At 52.0% G+C, this 15,488-nt stretch overlaps 1 protein-coding gene across 1 annotated transcript in view; it reads left to right on the top strand.

Annotated features, from left to right (window-relative positions):
* The first annotated feature begins 1,795 nt into the window (after nucleotides 1-1,795).
* The window catches only part of bcr (BCR activator of RhoGEF and GTPase), a 68,220-nt gene continuing 54,527 nt past the window's right edge, over nucleotides 1,796-15,488 (top strand). The window contains 2 exon segments of the mRNA XM_076988861.1: nucleotides 1,796-3,143; nucleotides 3,145-4,057. Of these exon segments, the coding sequence (XP_076844976.1) occupies nucleotides 2,562-3,143; nucleotides 3,145-4,057 (1,495 nt within the window). The 5' untranslated portion in view covers nucleotides 1,796-2,561.

The following is a 15,488-nucleotide window of genomic DNA, read 5'->3' as shown; positions in this document are numbered from 1 at the left end:
GGAATGTGCCCACCTTTTCAGAGGTTGTTGAATTCCTCTTCCTGTCCCAATGTATGTTTTATATTAACAAGATGACCAGATGCCTACATGAACAAGACTCTTCGTTCTGTCAATACTTTTCGATTAGATGGATTGGATTGATTTCTGAAGTCAGTGGTCACCAGAGCTCTTCAAAAATCGATTCCTATGGTTACATTACAGATAATGTTTCCTAAATGTTCCCTGTTGCCAGGCAGAGCTCCTTGGTCAGATGCTCGGTCTGTACACTGTGAGGGCCGCATTAAAGCTGCGTAATGGTGCACTGCATTCCAAATCGACCCCAGATTTGTCCGCGTAAGCTAAGCTCCACCAGTGGAGGAAAACTCACCTCTCCTTTCTTAGACACACGTGTGGTTTGTTCACCGACGGAAGCATATTCCACACAGGAGTATATTTGCAAGACTTCTGACATTTTCTGTAAGCGTGCATGGCTTGTGCTCAGACAACCTACTTCCTGGTCTCCCTTCATTCTCTGCCTGTGTCTGTCTCTCTCTGTGTTTCCCTCTATAGCTCGGCTCTTAGATGTCCCCGTCTCTTCAGCTTGCTTTGTGTAATCTGCCGTCTTGTGCATGTGTTTCCACAGGCATTTCATTCCCCATGTCATACTGTACATAATCAACAGGCGGACCATACAGCAGTCATTGCACTGATGGGTCGAATAGGGTTCTTTGTTTGGGGTTTTTTTTTTGTTTGTTTGTATTAGGACTTAGTTGGTGTGGTTTTGGACACTGAATGGATATTGGACTGCTGGTGGCGCTCTAGAGGCTAATGACTCTGCTAATTGGTGTGAACACGTGTGTAAATATGCGTACAGAGTCCAGCTCAGGTGCCCTGTGTCCATGGTCTCTACTTTGCATGGGAAACAAATGTTCTACCATTATATAATGCTGACTTGCAACAAGAGTTTTTTTTACTGTGTAAAATGTCATAGTTTTATATACAGTATATATAAATATATATGTATAATATATAGTAAAATGCATGCTTCAGTTGTAAGTAGCCAAGCAATTTGATCTATATTTATATAGTATTTGCTGTGTACATTCCTGCTCAATGGTATGACATGATGAACATCATTTTGCAAATAAACTCACCAGTTTGATTTTACTGACACAAAATCCAGTTTTAAATGTTGTCTTCTAGTCCAGAGCCCACTCGGATTTATGTAGTTCATTTTTAACTGAACTTAAGTGGATGTAATTCGATCACTTTGGACTGATTGACTTTTTTAAGTAGGAGGTCCAAGTATTTAATGACCTCCTACTGATTCTCTTTAAAACGATCTGAGTTTTCTCAGATCGTTTGTCATTTAAAAAAATATGTGAATGAGTCCTAAACTCTGTAGTGTCGACACCTCGACACTTGGGGGCGACAGAGTCGAAACAAACACCCAATCGTTCGGTTCTTGAATTTATCCCGACTTTAGACACGGTATTTCAACGACATATCTGTGCGTTATTCTACATAAATCTATAGTTAATGTAAGAAAGTAAATACACGCATTCATAGTCAACTTTAATTACTCATCCTTTATATCAGCTATTCTTCAGCTCTCCCTCAGTATCTTATAATCAAATTCTTCATTACGGTGGTTAGTTTCCTCAGTGTGGTTTCTGCTTAAAACGAAACTTTACCGGCATTTAGTTGAGATTTACACTTACAGTAAAGGCTGCATCATGTAAAATACTACATATCTAGTGTTCTGAGTGGAGGCGGAGTGCTGTGGTGTCAATCATAGTAAATAGTCCCTCCCTTTCCTGTGTGGGCTCCTCACGGCTCCTCAGACGGGAGCACCACGACAGACCAGCCACAGCGGCGCCACCATTCCGACCAATTACCAGCAAAATGGAGCAATAACGCCAATGGATGTTCACACAACACTGTTTGTGGGGGAAACGACGAGATTTAAAGTCCCTGTTCTGTGGATACGTCATTCTGCCGCCCTCCAGAGCCTTTTTATCACATTATTCGTCAGCACAAAAGGGGTTTGAAGATGATGATGATGATGATGACGGGAGGACGATGTGGCATCGTGCACGGACGCGGGACGACGGGGGTGTAGGTGCCGCGCGTGCAGGAGGTGTGAAGCGCAGGTTGATGCTGCCCGACGCACCAGACGTGTGCGTGTGTGTGTGTTTTCATTGTGCGCGCGCTGGGGGTATCGACGCTGTCATTGTGTTGGTGATGTGTGCGCGTGATGCTCCGCAAGTGGTCTTGTCGGAATGATGCAAGGTCGGATAACGCGAGGTTTCTCCTTGTCTCCGTCCGATATACCCGCCGATGGTCTTTTTGTTTGTGCAAAAACACAGCGAGAACAATTTGAGAAGGTAGGTTCAGACCTCTAAAGGACAATCCCTGGAGAACCTTGAACTGAAGTATCGAGCACGCGATCCCACCTCTTTATTATGAATTCTTACTTTTGGGTTTTTACGCTTTGCGGACTCAGTTCTGTTTGATCCGATCCTCTCGGAAACGGCGTGCTGTCCGTTTATACTCGAGATCCGTTAGCGCGAGTGCAATTAATGTCCACAATGGTGGAGCCTGTGGGTTTCATCGAGGCCTGGAAGGCTCAGTTTCCCGAGTCTGAACCTCCGAAGATGGAGCTGAGGTCCGTGGGAGGCATCGAGCAGGAGCTGGAGAAGTGCAAGGCGTCCATTCGGAGGCTGGAGATGGAGGTGAACAAAGAGCGTTTCCGAATGATCTACCTCCAGACGCTCCTGGCCAAGGAACGCAAGAGCTACGACCGGCAGCGCTGGGGCTTCAGGAGAGCGCAGATGAGCGAGGGGGAGGTGCTGATGGGCGGGGCCGACCCCCAGCTCCTCCCCCAGCACCCCCACGCACAGGAAGTCGGTCAGAGGTTTCAGCCCGTGGCAGAGGGCAGGGCCAAGCCGCGGCCCCCCCCAGCCAGGAAGTCCGCCTCGCACGGGGACGGGCTAGAACCGCAGCCAGGCTTCGAGCCCCTCCCTGCGGGGCAGGTGGGCGAGACGGATGGTCTTTCCCCGTCCAAGCAGAGGGGCGGGGTCTCCCCTCGCAGGCCCCACCCACCCTCTGACAAGGAGCCGCCCGGCGAGCCGTCCCCCAAGGACAAGCCGGGCATGGGGCTCGGGGGTGGCGGCGTTGCGCTCCAACTTCGAACGCATCAAGCGTGCCAACTCTCACGCGGCCGGGGAGGGTAAGGTCTCGCAGGAGAAGCAGCCGTTCTACACCAACGTGGAGTTCCATCACGACCGGGGCCTGGTGCGCGTGAACGACCGGGACGTCTCCGACAAGATCGGGGCCCTCGGGAGCCAGGCCATGCAGATGGAGCGCAAACGATCCCTCCACTCGCTCCCGGGGAACCTGGCCATGGTGGCGGGCGAGCTGCGGGCCAAGCCCGTCTACAGGGGGCGCTCTAGCGAGAGCACCTGCGGCTACGACGCGGAGTACGAGGACGGGGAGCCGGGCCTGCGCTACGTCGCGCGTCCCAACGGCAGCAAGCCGCCCCCCCCGCCGTGGCAGCCGTCCGACTTCCAGCCCTACAGCACCGTGTACGTGGGCGGGATGGCCGTGGAGGGCGGGGACGGGCGGGCGGCGGCCAGGGAGCACGTGGGCGGAGCCGGCGGGGACGACCACCCTCTGACGTGGCCGCGGAGGTCGTACTCGCCCGGGAGCTTCGAGGACGTGGGGGGCGGCGGGGGCGGCTACACGCCCGACTGCAGCTCCAACGAGAACCTGACGTCCAGCGAGGAGGACTTCTCGTCGGGCCAGTCGAGCCACGTGTCGCCCAGCCCGACGGCGGCCTTCCGCAGGCCCTTCCGCGAGAAGAGTCGCTCGCCCTCGCAGAACTCGCAGCACTCGCTGGGCAGCTGCAGCCCGCCCACGCCCCAGTCCCAGAAGAGACACCAGCAGCAGCAGCACGTGGTGGTGTCCGAGGCCACCATCGTGGGCGTCCGGAAAACCGGACAGATCTGGCCTCACGATGGAGACTCCACCCCCTCCAGCAGGGCCTCCCATGACAACAGTTACCACGGAGACCTCGGTAAGTGACGGGTTTTTCCCTGTGTATTTCTTTAGTCGTGTTTGGCACCCACAGGCGCAAGGTACTGACTGTGTAGTGTGAAAAAGTGGACACAACAGGAACACAGGAAATGTTCTGGTCATATCACAGAATTCAGAAGCGAAACATTTGTGTGCTGAGGGGGAAACGATGTTCAACATGACGGCATATCCCTCCCACTCTCACAGGGCCAGTTAAAGGGTGTCCAGTAGGACCACCATTAACGTGTGTGTGTGTGTGTGTGTGTGTGTGTGTGTGTGTGTGTGTGTGTGTGTGTGTGTGTGTGTGTGTACGCATGTTGCTGAGCTGCTGTCCACTCTCGTGTTTCTCTGCTGTGTCCTGATACAGGGACGAGGCCGACCACGGGCTCTGTGGCCAGTGAGTCAGACCCACTGGAACTGCGTGACGTAGAGCAATTAACTGAAAGAACTCATTTGGATGATGGGGTCAGATTTGTGTGTGTGTGTGTGTGTGTGTGTGTGTGTGTGTGTGTGTGTGTGTGTGTGTGTGTGTTGAATCTCTTTATGTGCAGGGTTGGAAGGTGGAGCTTTTGTCACATGATTTCCCTGCTGAGACTCACTTTTAGACTCACTTCCATTATATGTGCATCTCTACACCATTATATATAAGACTGTGTGTTTGTGAAATGTGAAAGTAGATTGTCCACGACACGGTGCAAATTATTTTGATTGTTAGCTATAGGAAGACAGATCTCAGATCAGATACCATAGATCTCGGCCAGGTGTCTGTGAGATCTCAGCCAGATCTCGAGCAGCGCGCCCCCCCTATATTAACACTCAGACTTACAGGACCACAGGGCACGATGGCGGGCACATGGTATTGTGGTGGGTGTCTTGTCTCTGCAGCCCCATGACATGCGTGCAGGAAGCAGACCCGCCTAAGCAGGGCTGGTTCCAGGCACCTGGCCTGGTGCTGGAAGGGAGATGGGTTGGCATGGGCTGATGCCGGGCCTGGCTTCTCCTCGCCGGGCCTGGCTTCTCCTCGCCGGGCCTGGCTTCTCCTCGCCGGGCCTGGCTTCTCCTCGCCGGGCCTGGCTTCTCCTCGCCGGGCCTGGCTTCTCCTCGCCGGGCCTGGCTTCTGGTCTCAGATATGTACCACGTCTCGGATATGTACCACGTCTCAGATATGTACCATGTCTCGGATATGTACCATGTCTCAGATATGTACCACATCTCAGATATGTACCACATCTCAGATATGTACCACGTCTCAGATATGTACCACGTCTCAGATATGTACCACGTCTTCAGATATGTACCACGTCTCAGATATGTACCACGTCTTCAGATATGTACCACGTCTTCAGATATGTACCATGTCTTCAGATATGTACCACGTCTCAGATATGTACCACGTCTCAGATATGTACCACGTCTTCAGATATGTACCATGTCTTCAGATATGTACCATGTCTTCAGATATGTACCATGTCTTCAGATATGTACCACGTCTTCAGATATATACCACGTCTCAGATATGTACCACGTCTCAGCTTGCACTGATGCTCACTGGAGCCCAACAGACTTGCCTGTTTTCCCTGCTGCTTGCTTTTCACCTATAAAGGCAGAAGTCCATATCACTTACAACTTAAAGCCAGCAACGTGTAGGAATCCTGCTGGAGGAGAACTGAACACGGCTTGGTGGCAGAGAGTACAGAATGGTACATTCTGAAGTTCACAGACCTTAACCCTAATCCTACATCTAGGGGGAGGTATTTGTAGTAACAAAAGTACTCCATTCTTAATTCAGCTTTCATTTTAAAACTTATTTGTTCTCACATTCTCAGCTGCAATACTTTCTCCTACGTCTAGAATATCTGTCAACTTCAGGATGTACCGTTCCATACCATCTGCTGCCAAGCTGTGTTCAAATCTCCTCCAATATCCCATATTGTGTAATATCATGCAACGGGTTACCTGTGACAGCAGCAGGACAGGAAGCACTGCAGCGTTGGGACGACATGTGTAAGACCCAGGCAAACGATGTCAGAGACAAGGAGACTAAAGAGTGGGGGTAGGGACGAGAGGGGTAGTGAGGCAGAGGAGGAGGAGGGGTAGCATGCCTGGGAGGGAGAGGGGGATGGAGGGAGAGAGAGAGTGTGAGTGAGTGAGGTGGTGCTGGTGCTGCTGCTGGTGTCTCCTGATTCATTGGTCAGAGATGCGGGGGCTGCAGAGACACAGATGGGTAGAGCTCTGCTATTGCGTAACAGCACGAACTGGCTCACTCGGTGCCTGGTGGCTACGTGCGCGTATGTGTGCGAGCGCGGTTGTGTCTATTGAAGTACTAAAAGTGTAGTTTTTGCTTGAGTGCGTGTGTGCGTGTGTGTGTGTGTGTGTGTGTGTGTGTGTGCGTGTGTGTGTGCGTGTGTGTGCGTGCGTGCATACGTATGCCAACACCAGACATCGGCTCCCCGAGCACAAAGTGCTACCCAAGATCTCTGTGTTCTTTTTACAAATGGTGGAACCTTGGATGTGATTTCCCAGCCTACGCTGTTGCCCCCCCCCCACACCACTACAGCCGTGTGGCCTGGTCTCTGCACGGCTCCTGTAGAAACATCTCGAGGGCTTTAACAGCTGCGTTTGTCCTGGAAGGGTTGTGAGTTCCAACCTCTCCTCTTCCCTGTGACCCGGTTCCCACGGCGAACGTCCTCCTCATATACAACAGTCACAGTTGTTTCCGCATGTCTTTTTATTTATTTATTCTTAAAGCAGGCATGCAGCATGACTTGTCCTTGTGTCTGAGATTGGCAGAGAGATTGAGATGGACGGAGAGAGGTGGGGGGGGACCACAAAACTCTCCCGAGCTTCCTAGAAAACATTGTTTATCATGGATGAAATAGGTGACCCTATGTGCAGCCTTCTCTGTGCATGGATACACACACATGCACACACGTTCCCCTTTCATACTTGCTCAGACTGGACAGGTGATCTCACTCTTGCCAGTTACCTGCTTGGTTTGTTCTACTCCATTGCTGAGTGTGAAGTGAGTAGGAACTGTGTGAGGACTAGGAGAAGACCTCCGTGCTAGGAGAGCTTTGGCTGTGGAGTAGAACTTGATTAGGAATCTGAGAATGTAACCAAGTTAAAAGGATTTGAAGATCTAATTTTTGTTGAATGCTGTAAACCTTGACTTCACCTTGACTTCCTGTTTGTTCATACGGGGAGGAGGGAGGAAGTTAAGGAGCAGCCAGCTCGGAGGATCTGATTGGTTCCTGAGATGGAGGGACAGTTCAGCCTGGAAAATACCAGGAAACATGATGGATGGAAAGAGTTTCAAGGCCTGTTTCCACTGGTCAGAGATCCTAGTTTCAGTTATGCACTTCGCAAATGTTTGACTGAATAGAAGGGTTTGCATGTAAGTAAAGTGTGTGTGTGTGTGTGTGTGTGTGTGTGTGTGTGTGTGCGTGTGTAAGAGAGAGAGGTGGATCGATGGATGGCTGAGTGGATGGGCAGATGCATGGCTGGTTGGGAGTAGAGAAATGTGTCCTGTTCAATACTCTCATTGTCCACTAGCGCTGTCCTGAGATCAGCCCTTCTGTTTAGACAGGCCCTCATTGAGTGTTGGCTTGGCAGCTGTGGAGTGCAGACAGACTGGGGGACTATGGCAGTGCCCCTGGTCAGGGCCCTGGCAAGGGGGGGCTTTGATGGAGCCTTTTATTTCTGGATACATAGTTGGACAAACCAGAATTTCAGAGCGTTCTAGTTTGGCGTGTTTGTATAGTCACGTTTGCCATGTTTTGTCATGGTGGCATGAACAGGCGTTGCCCACAGGGCTGGAATCATTTCCAGCCAAAAAAGTCTGAATCCAGTCCCTTGAGTGGAAGGGGAGGCCGTGCTGAGCGAACAAGAGTGCAGTCACCTTAAAGAAAAGCCTCAGTCAGGCGTTTCGACATCTTCTCTGAGATGCTACACGGGCAGCGTCCCGCCTGTGGTTATACCATGAAACACTCCACTGCTTTTTACCAATGATTGGGGTGGGCGGGGTCAGTGGGGATGGGCGGAGTCAGTGGGGTGGGCGGAGTCAGGTTAGTTCCACACCTCTGTGTGAACTTTTCTCTGTTAGCAGCACTATGCTGGAGTGTGTAACGTGGACGTTCCAGGAGTCGTAGAAGACGGACGTTGGCTGGACGCCTCGCGGGTCCGTCCGTTCCTGCTGGTGGAGTGGTTGGTGGTGTTCCCTCGTGGGTCGGGACCAGGAGGCCATGATTACCCAGATGGGAATATACATTTTTTGCCGGTTTGTAAGTGCAGAGAACTTTAGTTGCCATTTAAAGAGCCAACAGAGTTTGAGAGAACATTCAGAGAAAAGGTATATGGATGGAAATTAATCTCAGAAATCTCGTTGTCAGAAATCTTTACCACTGGATATCAATCACCCAGCTCCTGTAGTGGAATGAAAGGTTTTTTCCCCCTCTCCAAATATTAGTCGACTTTCTTTCATCTCTGTGAACATTCTTCAGAGATGTCTCAGATACATATTTGTTCCGTTATCTGTTCGGCCAAAATATTACCCAATAAGTCAAACATTTGTGTTGGTTAGTGGGAATGCGTTGAATTGTTTGTGTTACAGGAAAGGTGTTATTTTTGCCCATGTGTTTATGACTGGCCTCGTCCAGCAGCTGTTAACAGCTGGATCAGTACCTTTACTCACAGCTGAGGCAGAATTTCCCCGTCTCCAGTGCTTAGTGTGCACTAAAGCTCATGCTGTCAGGCATGTTGGGAACAGGAAAAGATAAACCTGCAGCGGGGGCTTATGGGATTGGGAATCACTGCACCCTGAGGAATATGGCAGTGATGAACATGCTGGAATCGGTTCACGCTAGATATTTTTCTCTGATTGTGACTCCTGTTGGCGGATCTAAACTCACCGAGCTATCCGAGTCCACTGGCCGTGTCTCTGGGCTGCTGGCCGGTGTAAGAGTATGACATCCAGGATCACTTGTAACAGTGGATTGATGGTGTGGTGTGTGAATGCAGTTCAGATGGAGGCGGGCGGTCTGGCAGGGGTGGTGGTCCTGGTGCAGGTGGTACCTGCCCGCCCAGAGTTTCCTGTGCTGGCTGGCACTCCTCTCTGTGTGTTTCCCCACAGCATGAGTCGGGGAGCAGGTTCTGGACTGTGACCCCAGCCCCTAGTGAGGGCTGAGAACCACACCCATCCTGAAAACCACACCCGCCCTTCACTGCAGGCACTACTCCTGACCCAGACCACAGTAGGGGTGTGTGTGAGCGTATGTGTGTGTTATAGAGGGAGATACAGACAGGGTGTTGTGTCAGGTTCTCAAATGCATCCGTTTTAGTGACCCTGTGTGTTTGAAGTCATCCCTCCAATCGGCTCACAGCGGAAAAACACGTAGCTTATGAAAGCAGGAATGAGAGGAGTCTGTTATACAGTCATCAAAGCGCAGTGACGGGGGGGGGGGGGGGGGGGGGGATTTGGGAGGGGGGCCTGTTGGCCTCTTGATTACCATGCTGATTTACCCTGTGTGGTCCTGAGTGGCGTAGAGTGTTTGTGTGTTGCTGTGGGAGACTGAATTATCATGGGGGGAGAGATTTTTCTGGCATCTAGGAACTTGCTTCGCTCTGCGCCGTGCGCTAAAGCTAGCGCCTGAAAACATCCAGAATCACGTCATGTTTACTACACCAGTCCTCGTCATGTTTACTACACCAGCGCGTCAGTATGGCGCCACCTGTCTTCTGTCCCACGTACTGCAGTGGTCTTCTGGCCTGCTGGACACACTACACATAAAAATACACAACAACATTAGTTTACGGCTCTTCTCGAATTGTTATTGTGTGGCAACAAATGAATAAATGCTGATGATGGTGCCTCTGATGGAAACAAGACCTTCCACGTTGTTCTTTCTTGTGGCTAAACGAAAGCCTGTCGTCCCTGCCAGATCTGTTCTTTCACGCAGTCTGGACAGCTGCTGTAGATTTCGTGTGTGCGTTCCGTTACGAGGTGTGCACACCTTTCTGCTGTGCCTTCGTTTTCCACTAAACAAGGGAAAAGGTAGAGAGATCAAAGCCTCCTGCTCCGGGTTGTTGGATGGGTCCCATTAATCCAGTAACTTTTAAAAGAGAGAGTGATGGACGCTTTCATTCTTTCCTTCTTTATTTATTTACTTACTGTTAGTTGATGTGTTCATAGGCTGAATGGTAAGTGAAACATCCCCCCTCCCTGTCTGTCATGGCGATAAGTCCTCAGATACCTGTTGGAGAGTCATTAGTGGTTCTGGTGGGCAGGGTTTAATTAGTGCATCTTGACTGTGATAGGGTGTTCTCCACTAGCCCCGCCTCTATGGATTACAGGTGATAGAGACTCGAGATTCATTATAGATGAGTTGCCTGATACTCTGTTCACCAGCTTTGTTGCTATGCTGTCTGTGTTGCAGTATTCATCGGTTCCACTCCATACAGCCAGATCATGGCACGTGCACTAAAGTGGACGGTGTAATGCAAAATCCCACAGGCCTGAAGGTTTATGGAAGAAGACATTCAACACGTTGCGTGGTACACCGTCCAACCTTGTCAGTAGGACAACACGGGAGTCCTGCAGATGAGGGTAGTCGTCTGCTGTCGACACGTCCCACGATCTCTTCCACAGTGAACCACAGAGTGTTTACATGATCACAGTAGCGTCTTTATTAGGCTAAAGGCCTCGGCGTGCTTCACGTGGACATGACGTTCTCCTGCTGCGAACAATATGATGGAACTGCAGAATAACAAACAACCCACAGACGTCATTGGATGTGCCCCACACACGGCAGCTGGGAGAATCTCACCAAGGTTCAGTACAACCCTCATGAACATCTCCGCAACGTGTATGCCGAGGCCTTTAGTGTGGGATCGAAGAAAGCCGGTGAGCTTCAGACTTGGTCCACCTTTAGTGAAAACGCTTGGCTGTCTGAGGCATCTCTGTGCTGGTGTCCTGTCTGATCTGAGCTCCAGAGATGCTCTGCTTGCCTGAGGCATCTGGGATTGGAGGCATCTTCTGTTGTGTGGTGGGTGTGCGGAGTGGCACTGGAGATTGATGTTAGGGACACAGGAAGTTCTGGGTTTGGCTGGCTGGTCTGTGTTCAGAGCTGGCTGGTCTGTGTCTGGGTCTGGATGGTCTATGTCCGTGTCCGGCTGGTCTGTGTCCACAGTGGAAGTGTCTCTTGTCCGCCCTAATTCTCCCAATATTCTGGAGACACGGGGACTCTGTGTGTAATGCAGAGGGTGATGGGGCGTGGCTTACTTTCCTGACAGACCCCATTCATCCTGTCTGTCTCTCGCTTAACAGAGGGTGGTGGCGGGGGGCGTGTGCTAGGGTCGGCTTACCTCAGATAATCCATGACGGAAGTGGGGTGTTTGGGTTTAAACAGCACTTATCACTCAAATGTGCTCCAAAGTCTCACCCAATCAGTTTAAATCATGTAGGAATTCTGGGAAATGAACAGAGACCTTAGTGATCTGTGGGCACGATTCCTCTTCCTCGCCGTAGTCTTGTCTGCCTGCCTTACTCTTTCCTTATTCTCTCTCTCTCTCTCTCTCTCTCTCTCTCTCTCTCTCTCTCTCTCTCTCTCTCTCTCTCTCTCACTTCTTTCATCCTCATTCCATCTGGCTCTTTGTAGCTGGATTTATGTAGGTGCAGAGTGAGTATGAGCCAGTGCATTTTCTTGGAAGCGCTGCAGTTGCCGAGGTTCGTGTTGGACGAGCAGGAGGGGCGTCGTCTCCGTCTTAAACATCTCGCCTTATCAAATTAGCGAGTGGAAAGGAGGTGTAGTGGCCAGTCGGCAGTGCCCACGGCGTTCTGGGTCTGGTCCCCGTCTCCGTGGGAAGCGCCGGGACTGTGCCGGAGGCAGGTGGCCTTTTCCTGATTTAACGCTCAGAAGATGGGCAGAGATCTCCAGCACAGCTGCCGGCGGGGCCCAGCCAGGACGCCTCCTCCTCGGCCCACACGGCCGCCTGCAGCGCCGTCTCTGCCAGAGCCCAGACCCGAGGAGCCTGGGGCGATGGGTGGGGGGGGCAGGCGTGGGGGGGGGGGGGGGGGGGGGGGAACAGGCGTCAGTTTCTCATGGGCTCCCTTGTCTTTTTTTGTTAGGAAGCTGTGGTTTCGTTCCCCGGAGTTGCACTCGATCTCCCCCTTTGTGTCTGTGGTATGCTGCTCGCTCTCTCTCTCTCTCTCTCTCTCTCTCTCTCTCTCTCTCTCTCTCTCTCTCTCTCTCTTCGCTCTTTTCTCTCTCTCTCTCTACCTCACTCTCTCTTATCTTCTTTCTCTTCCCTCTGTCTCCTCTCTTTTCTCTCCCTCACTCCCCCCCTCTCCCCCTCTCTCTGTCTTCTCTCTCTCTCTCTCTCTCCTCATTCATTCTCTCTTCTCTCTCTCTCTCTCTCTCTCTCTCTCTCTCTCCTCTCTTTCTCTTCTCTTCTCTTCTCTCTTCTCCCTCACTCCCCCCCTCTCCCCTGGCAGTGGTGATTCTTGAGCTGGATGGTGTTGGTCTCTCCTCTCCAGCTCTAAGAAGGGAAATATGTTTTGAATTTTAATGTCTTGGCTTCAGGGCCGTAGAGACCGTTGTCGGGCTGGCCCGCTGGCCTCCGTGTTCATGCAGCCTTTCCCGTATTTCCGAGGTGCCCACCTCAAAATAGGCGCTGGACATTCATCTTTCTCCTTCTCATTTGTACCTGCCTTGGGTACATATCTTTTATTAATGATCATATTAGTGTTAAATTGCACCGAGCAAATGCTTTTCTCCTCGTGTGCCTTAGTTACACAGATCTTAGGCCGTTAAAGTAGTATGCTATAACAAACAAACCTTCACAGGATGAAGTCCATGCCATGGAATCCTTCTTGTCTGGTCTGCCTGGTTTTCTGTTCTCATTTCTTTGATTACACACACACACACACACACACACACACACACACACACACACACACACACAGACACACACACACACACACAGACACACACAGACCCCACGCCACGAGCCCCAGGAGGTCTCATGCAGTGCCACCATCCATTATTCATGCTTGTACCCAGGCAGGAGAGGCGTCTGGATGGAGTGGGTGGGGTTTTCACCATGTGGCACCCCCCATGGAGAGACACTCCCCCCCCCCCCCCCCCCCCCCCCCTCCAGTCCCACAGGGTCCTGCCTGCTCCAGGAGGTTGTTGGACACCATCTCACTGTGGGGGGGGGGGGGGGGGATTGTGTTGGGTTTTTGTTGGGTTTGCATGGAGTTCGCATTGGATTTGCTTTGGGTACAATGGTGAGGAAGACTGACAACACCTGGATGATGCTCACATAAGGAGACCTTTGGAGTTCTTAGATGTTAACATGCATAAATGACATTTCTATTACTTTACTCAGTTTTGATTGAAATGTCAGATGAAATGTTCTAGTTCACATGTTTTCGGATGTTAACCTGAGAGAACAGAGCAGTGAACTGCTTCGTGTTTTTTTTTAATAGTTTGTCCCATCAGCACTCCAGCAGGGGCGGGGTTTGTCCAATCGGCAGCAGGGGCGGGGCTCACCCAGTTCCCCCGCAGCAGGGGCGGGGCTCACCCAGTTCCCCCGCAGCAGGGGCGGGGCTCACCCAGTTCCCCCGCAGCAGGGGCGGGGCTCACCCAGTTCCCCCGCAGCAGGGGCGGCGCTCACCCAGTTACCCCCGCAGCAGGGGCGGCGCTCACCCAGTTCCCCCGCAGCAGGGGCGGCGCTCACCCAGTTCCCCCGCAGCAGAGGCGGGGCTCACCCAGTTCCCCCGCAGCAGGGGCGGGGCTCACCCAGTTCCCCCGCAGCAGGGGCGGGGCTCACCCAGTTCCCCCCGCAGCAGGGGCGGGGGCTCACCCAGTTCCCCCGCAGCAGGGGCGGCGCTCACCCAGTTCCCCCCGCAGCAGGGGCGGGGCTCACCCAGTTCCCCCCGCAGCAGGGGCGGGGCTCACCCCATTTCCCCCCCGCAGCAGGGGCGGGGCTCACCCAGTTCCCCCGCAGCAGGGGCGGGGCTCACCCAGTTCCCCCGCAGCAGGGGCGGGGCTCACCCAGTTCCCCCACAGCAGGGGCGGGGCTATGATTTGTAGGCCACTCTCTGTTTCCATTTCGCTTCCTGCAGTTACTGTAGTTCACAAAGCAACTTGCATGACCACAGAGGAATTCCCAGGTGCCATGTGAGACATTAAGCCAAGCTGTCTCTCTCCCTCTCTCTCTCTCTCTCTCACACACACACACACACACACACACACACACACGTTCAACCTCATGACAAAGCAGACATGCACTAATATCAATAAACCCCACATGCAACTCAGATCAGGTTCCATCTGGCTTCTGTCGGCCTGCGTGCGTGTCACAGCGCACCTGGCAGACTGCAGCTCTGCAGAAGCAGGTGTCAGGCGGTCTGGACCGGACGGGCTCGGTGGAAGACGGGCTTTTGGCGCCGTTTATGGTTGTGGCACTTCTCTGCTGCAGGATACGTCCCCCTCTAACCTTCCAGACTGTCCCCAAGGTGCTTTGCAGGTCACTTCACATAAAAAAACATGCTGAGTGCCTCGTTTCTTGTCCACTCGCCTTTACACTTATGGTTTCCAATAGCTCGGAGCACCGTCGGCGAGGGGTGATGGAGTTATCTTGCTGATGATGTAGATGCAGGGGTGGAGGAGGGGAGCTGTTGTCAAGGTGACCTTGCGTGCGGAAAATTAGTAACTGTGGACTTTGATGCGATGGCCGTGTCGGGCGAACACCTGCTCCCTCTCAGAACCTCGGTACGCTGCGTGAGCGGAACTGGCCGCCAGCAAACGTGTGGAATCGAACGATTTAGCCACGCTGAAATGAACTTTTAGCGTTTAAATATTTTTGTGTGGGCGGGTTGCGTGTGTGTGTGTGTGTGTGTGTGTGTGTGTGTGTGTGCGGTGATGAAAGGATGACAGAATTTCATGTGGTTAAAGTAATGTGATTACTGAGTGTTGAATTTAATTATTTTTGAAGGTAAACGAGCTTCAGCGTGAAGCATGATATACACATATTAAGTTAAACATAAATACTGTGTGTTCGAAGCACCTTGTGTGCTTACCAGCCCACACACTTTGGGCTTGCAGTCACAGGCCCCCCCAGACCCCCCCAGACCCCCCCCCCAGCTCACTGGTAACACACACTCACTGCCTCCTGTCCCTTCCTATGTAGCCTGGCCAGTAGTTAAACCATGGTTAATAACGCATGATTATTCTGGCCTTTTCAGTTCAGCCTGCATTTTCATGCTAATGTATTTGGTTTACGGAAGTGTGTGTGTGTAGTGTGTGTGTGTGTGTGTGTGTGTGTGTGTGTGTGTGTGTGTGTGTGTGTGGTGTGTGTGTGTGTGTGAGATCTCTGCATATTATATCTATATGTCCTGCTGTCTCTTTGATAATGGAGGAGAAAAGAAGAAC

The sequence above is a fragment of the Brachyhypopomus gauderio genome, unplaced genomic scaffold (genome assembly GCF_052324685.1).
Source record: "Brachyhypopomus gauderio isolate BG-103 unplaced genomic scaffold, BGAUD_0.2 sc64, whole genome shotgun sequence".
Classification (NCBI taxonomy): domain Eukaryota; kingdom Metazoa; phylum Chordata; class Actinopteri; order Gymnotiformes; family Hypopomidae; genus Brachyhypopomus; species Brachyhypopomus gauderio.
The sequence above is the reverse complement of the archived record's forward strand: the minus strand, read 5'-3'. Positions and strand labels throughout refer to the sequence as shown.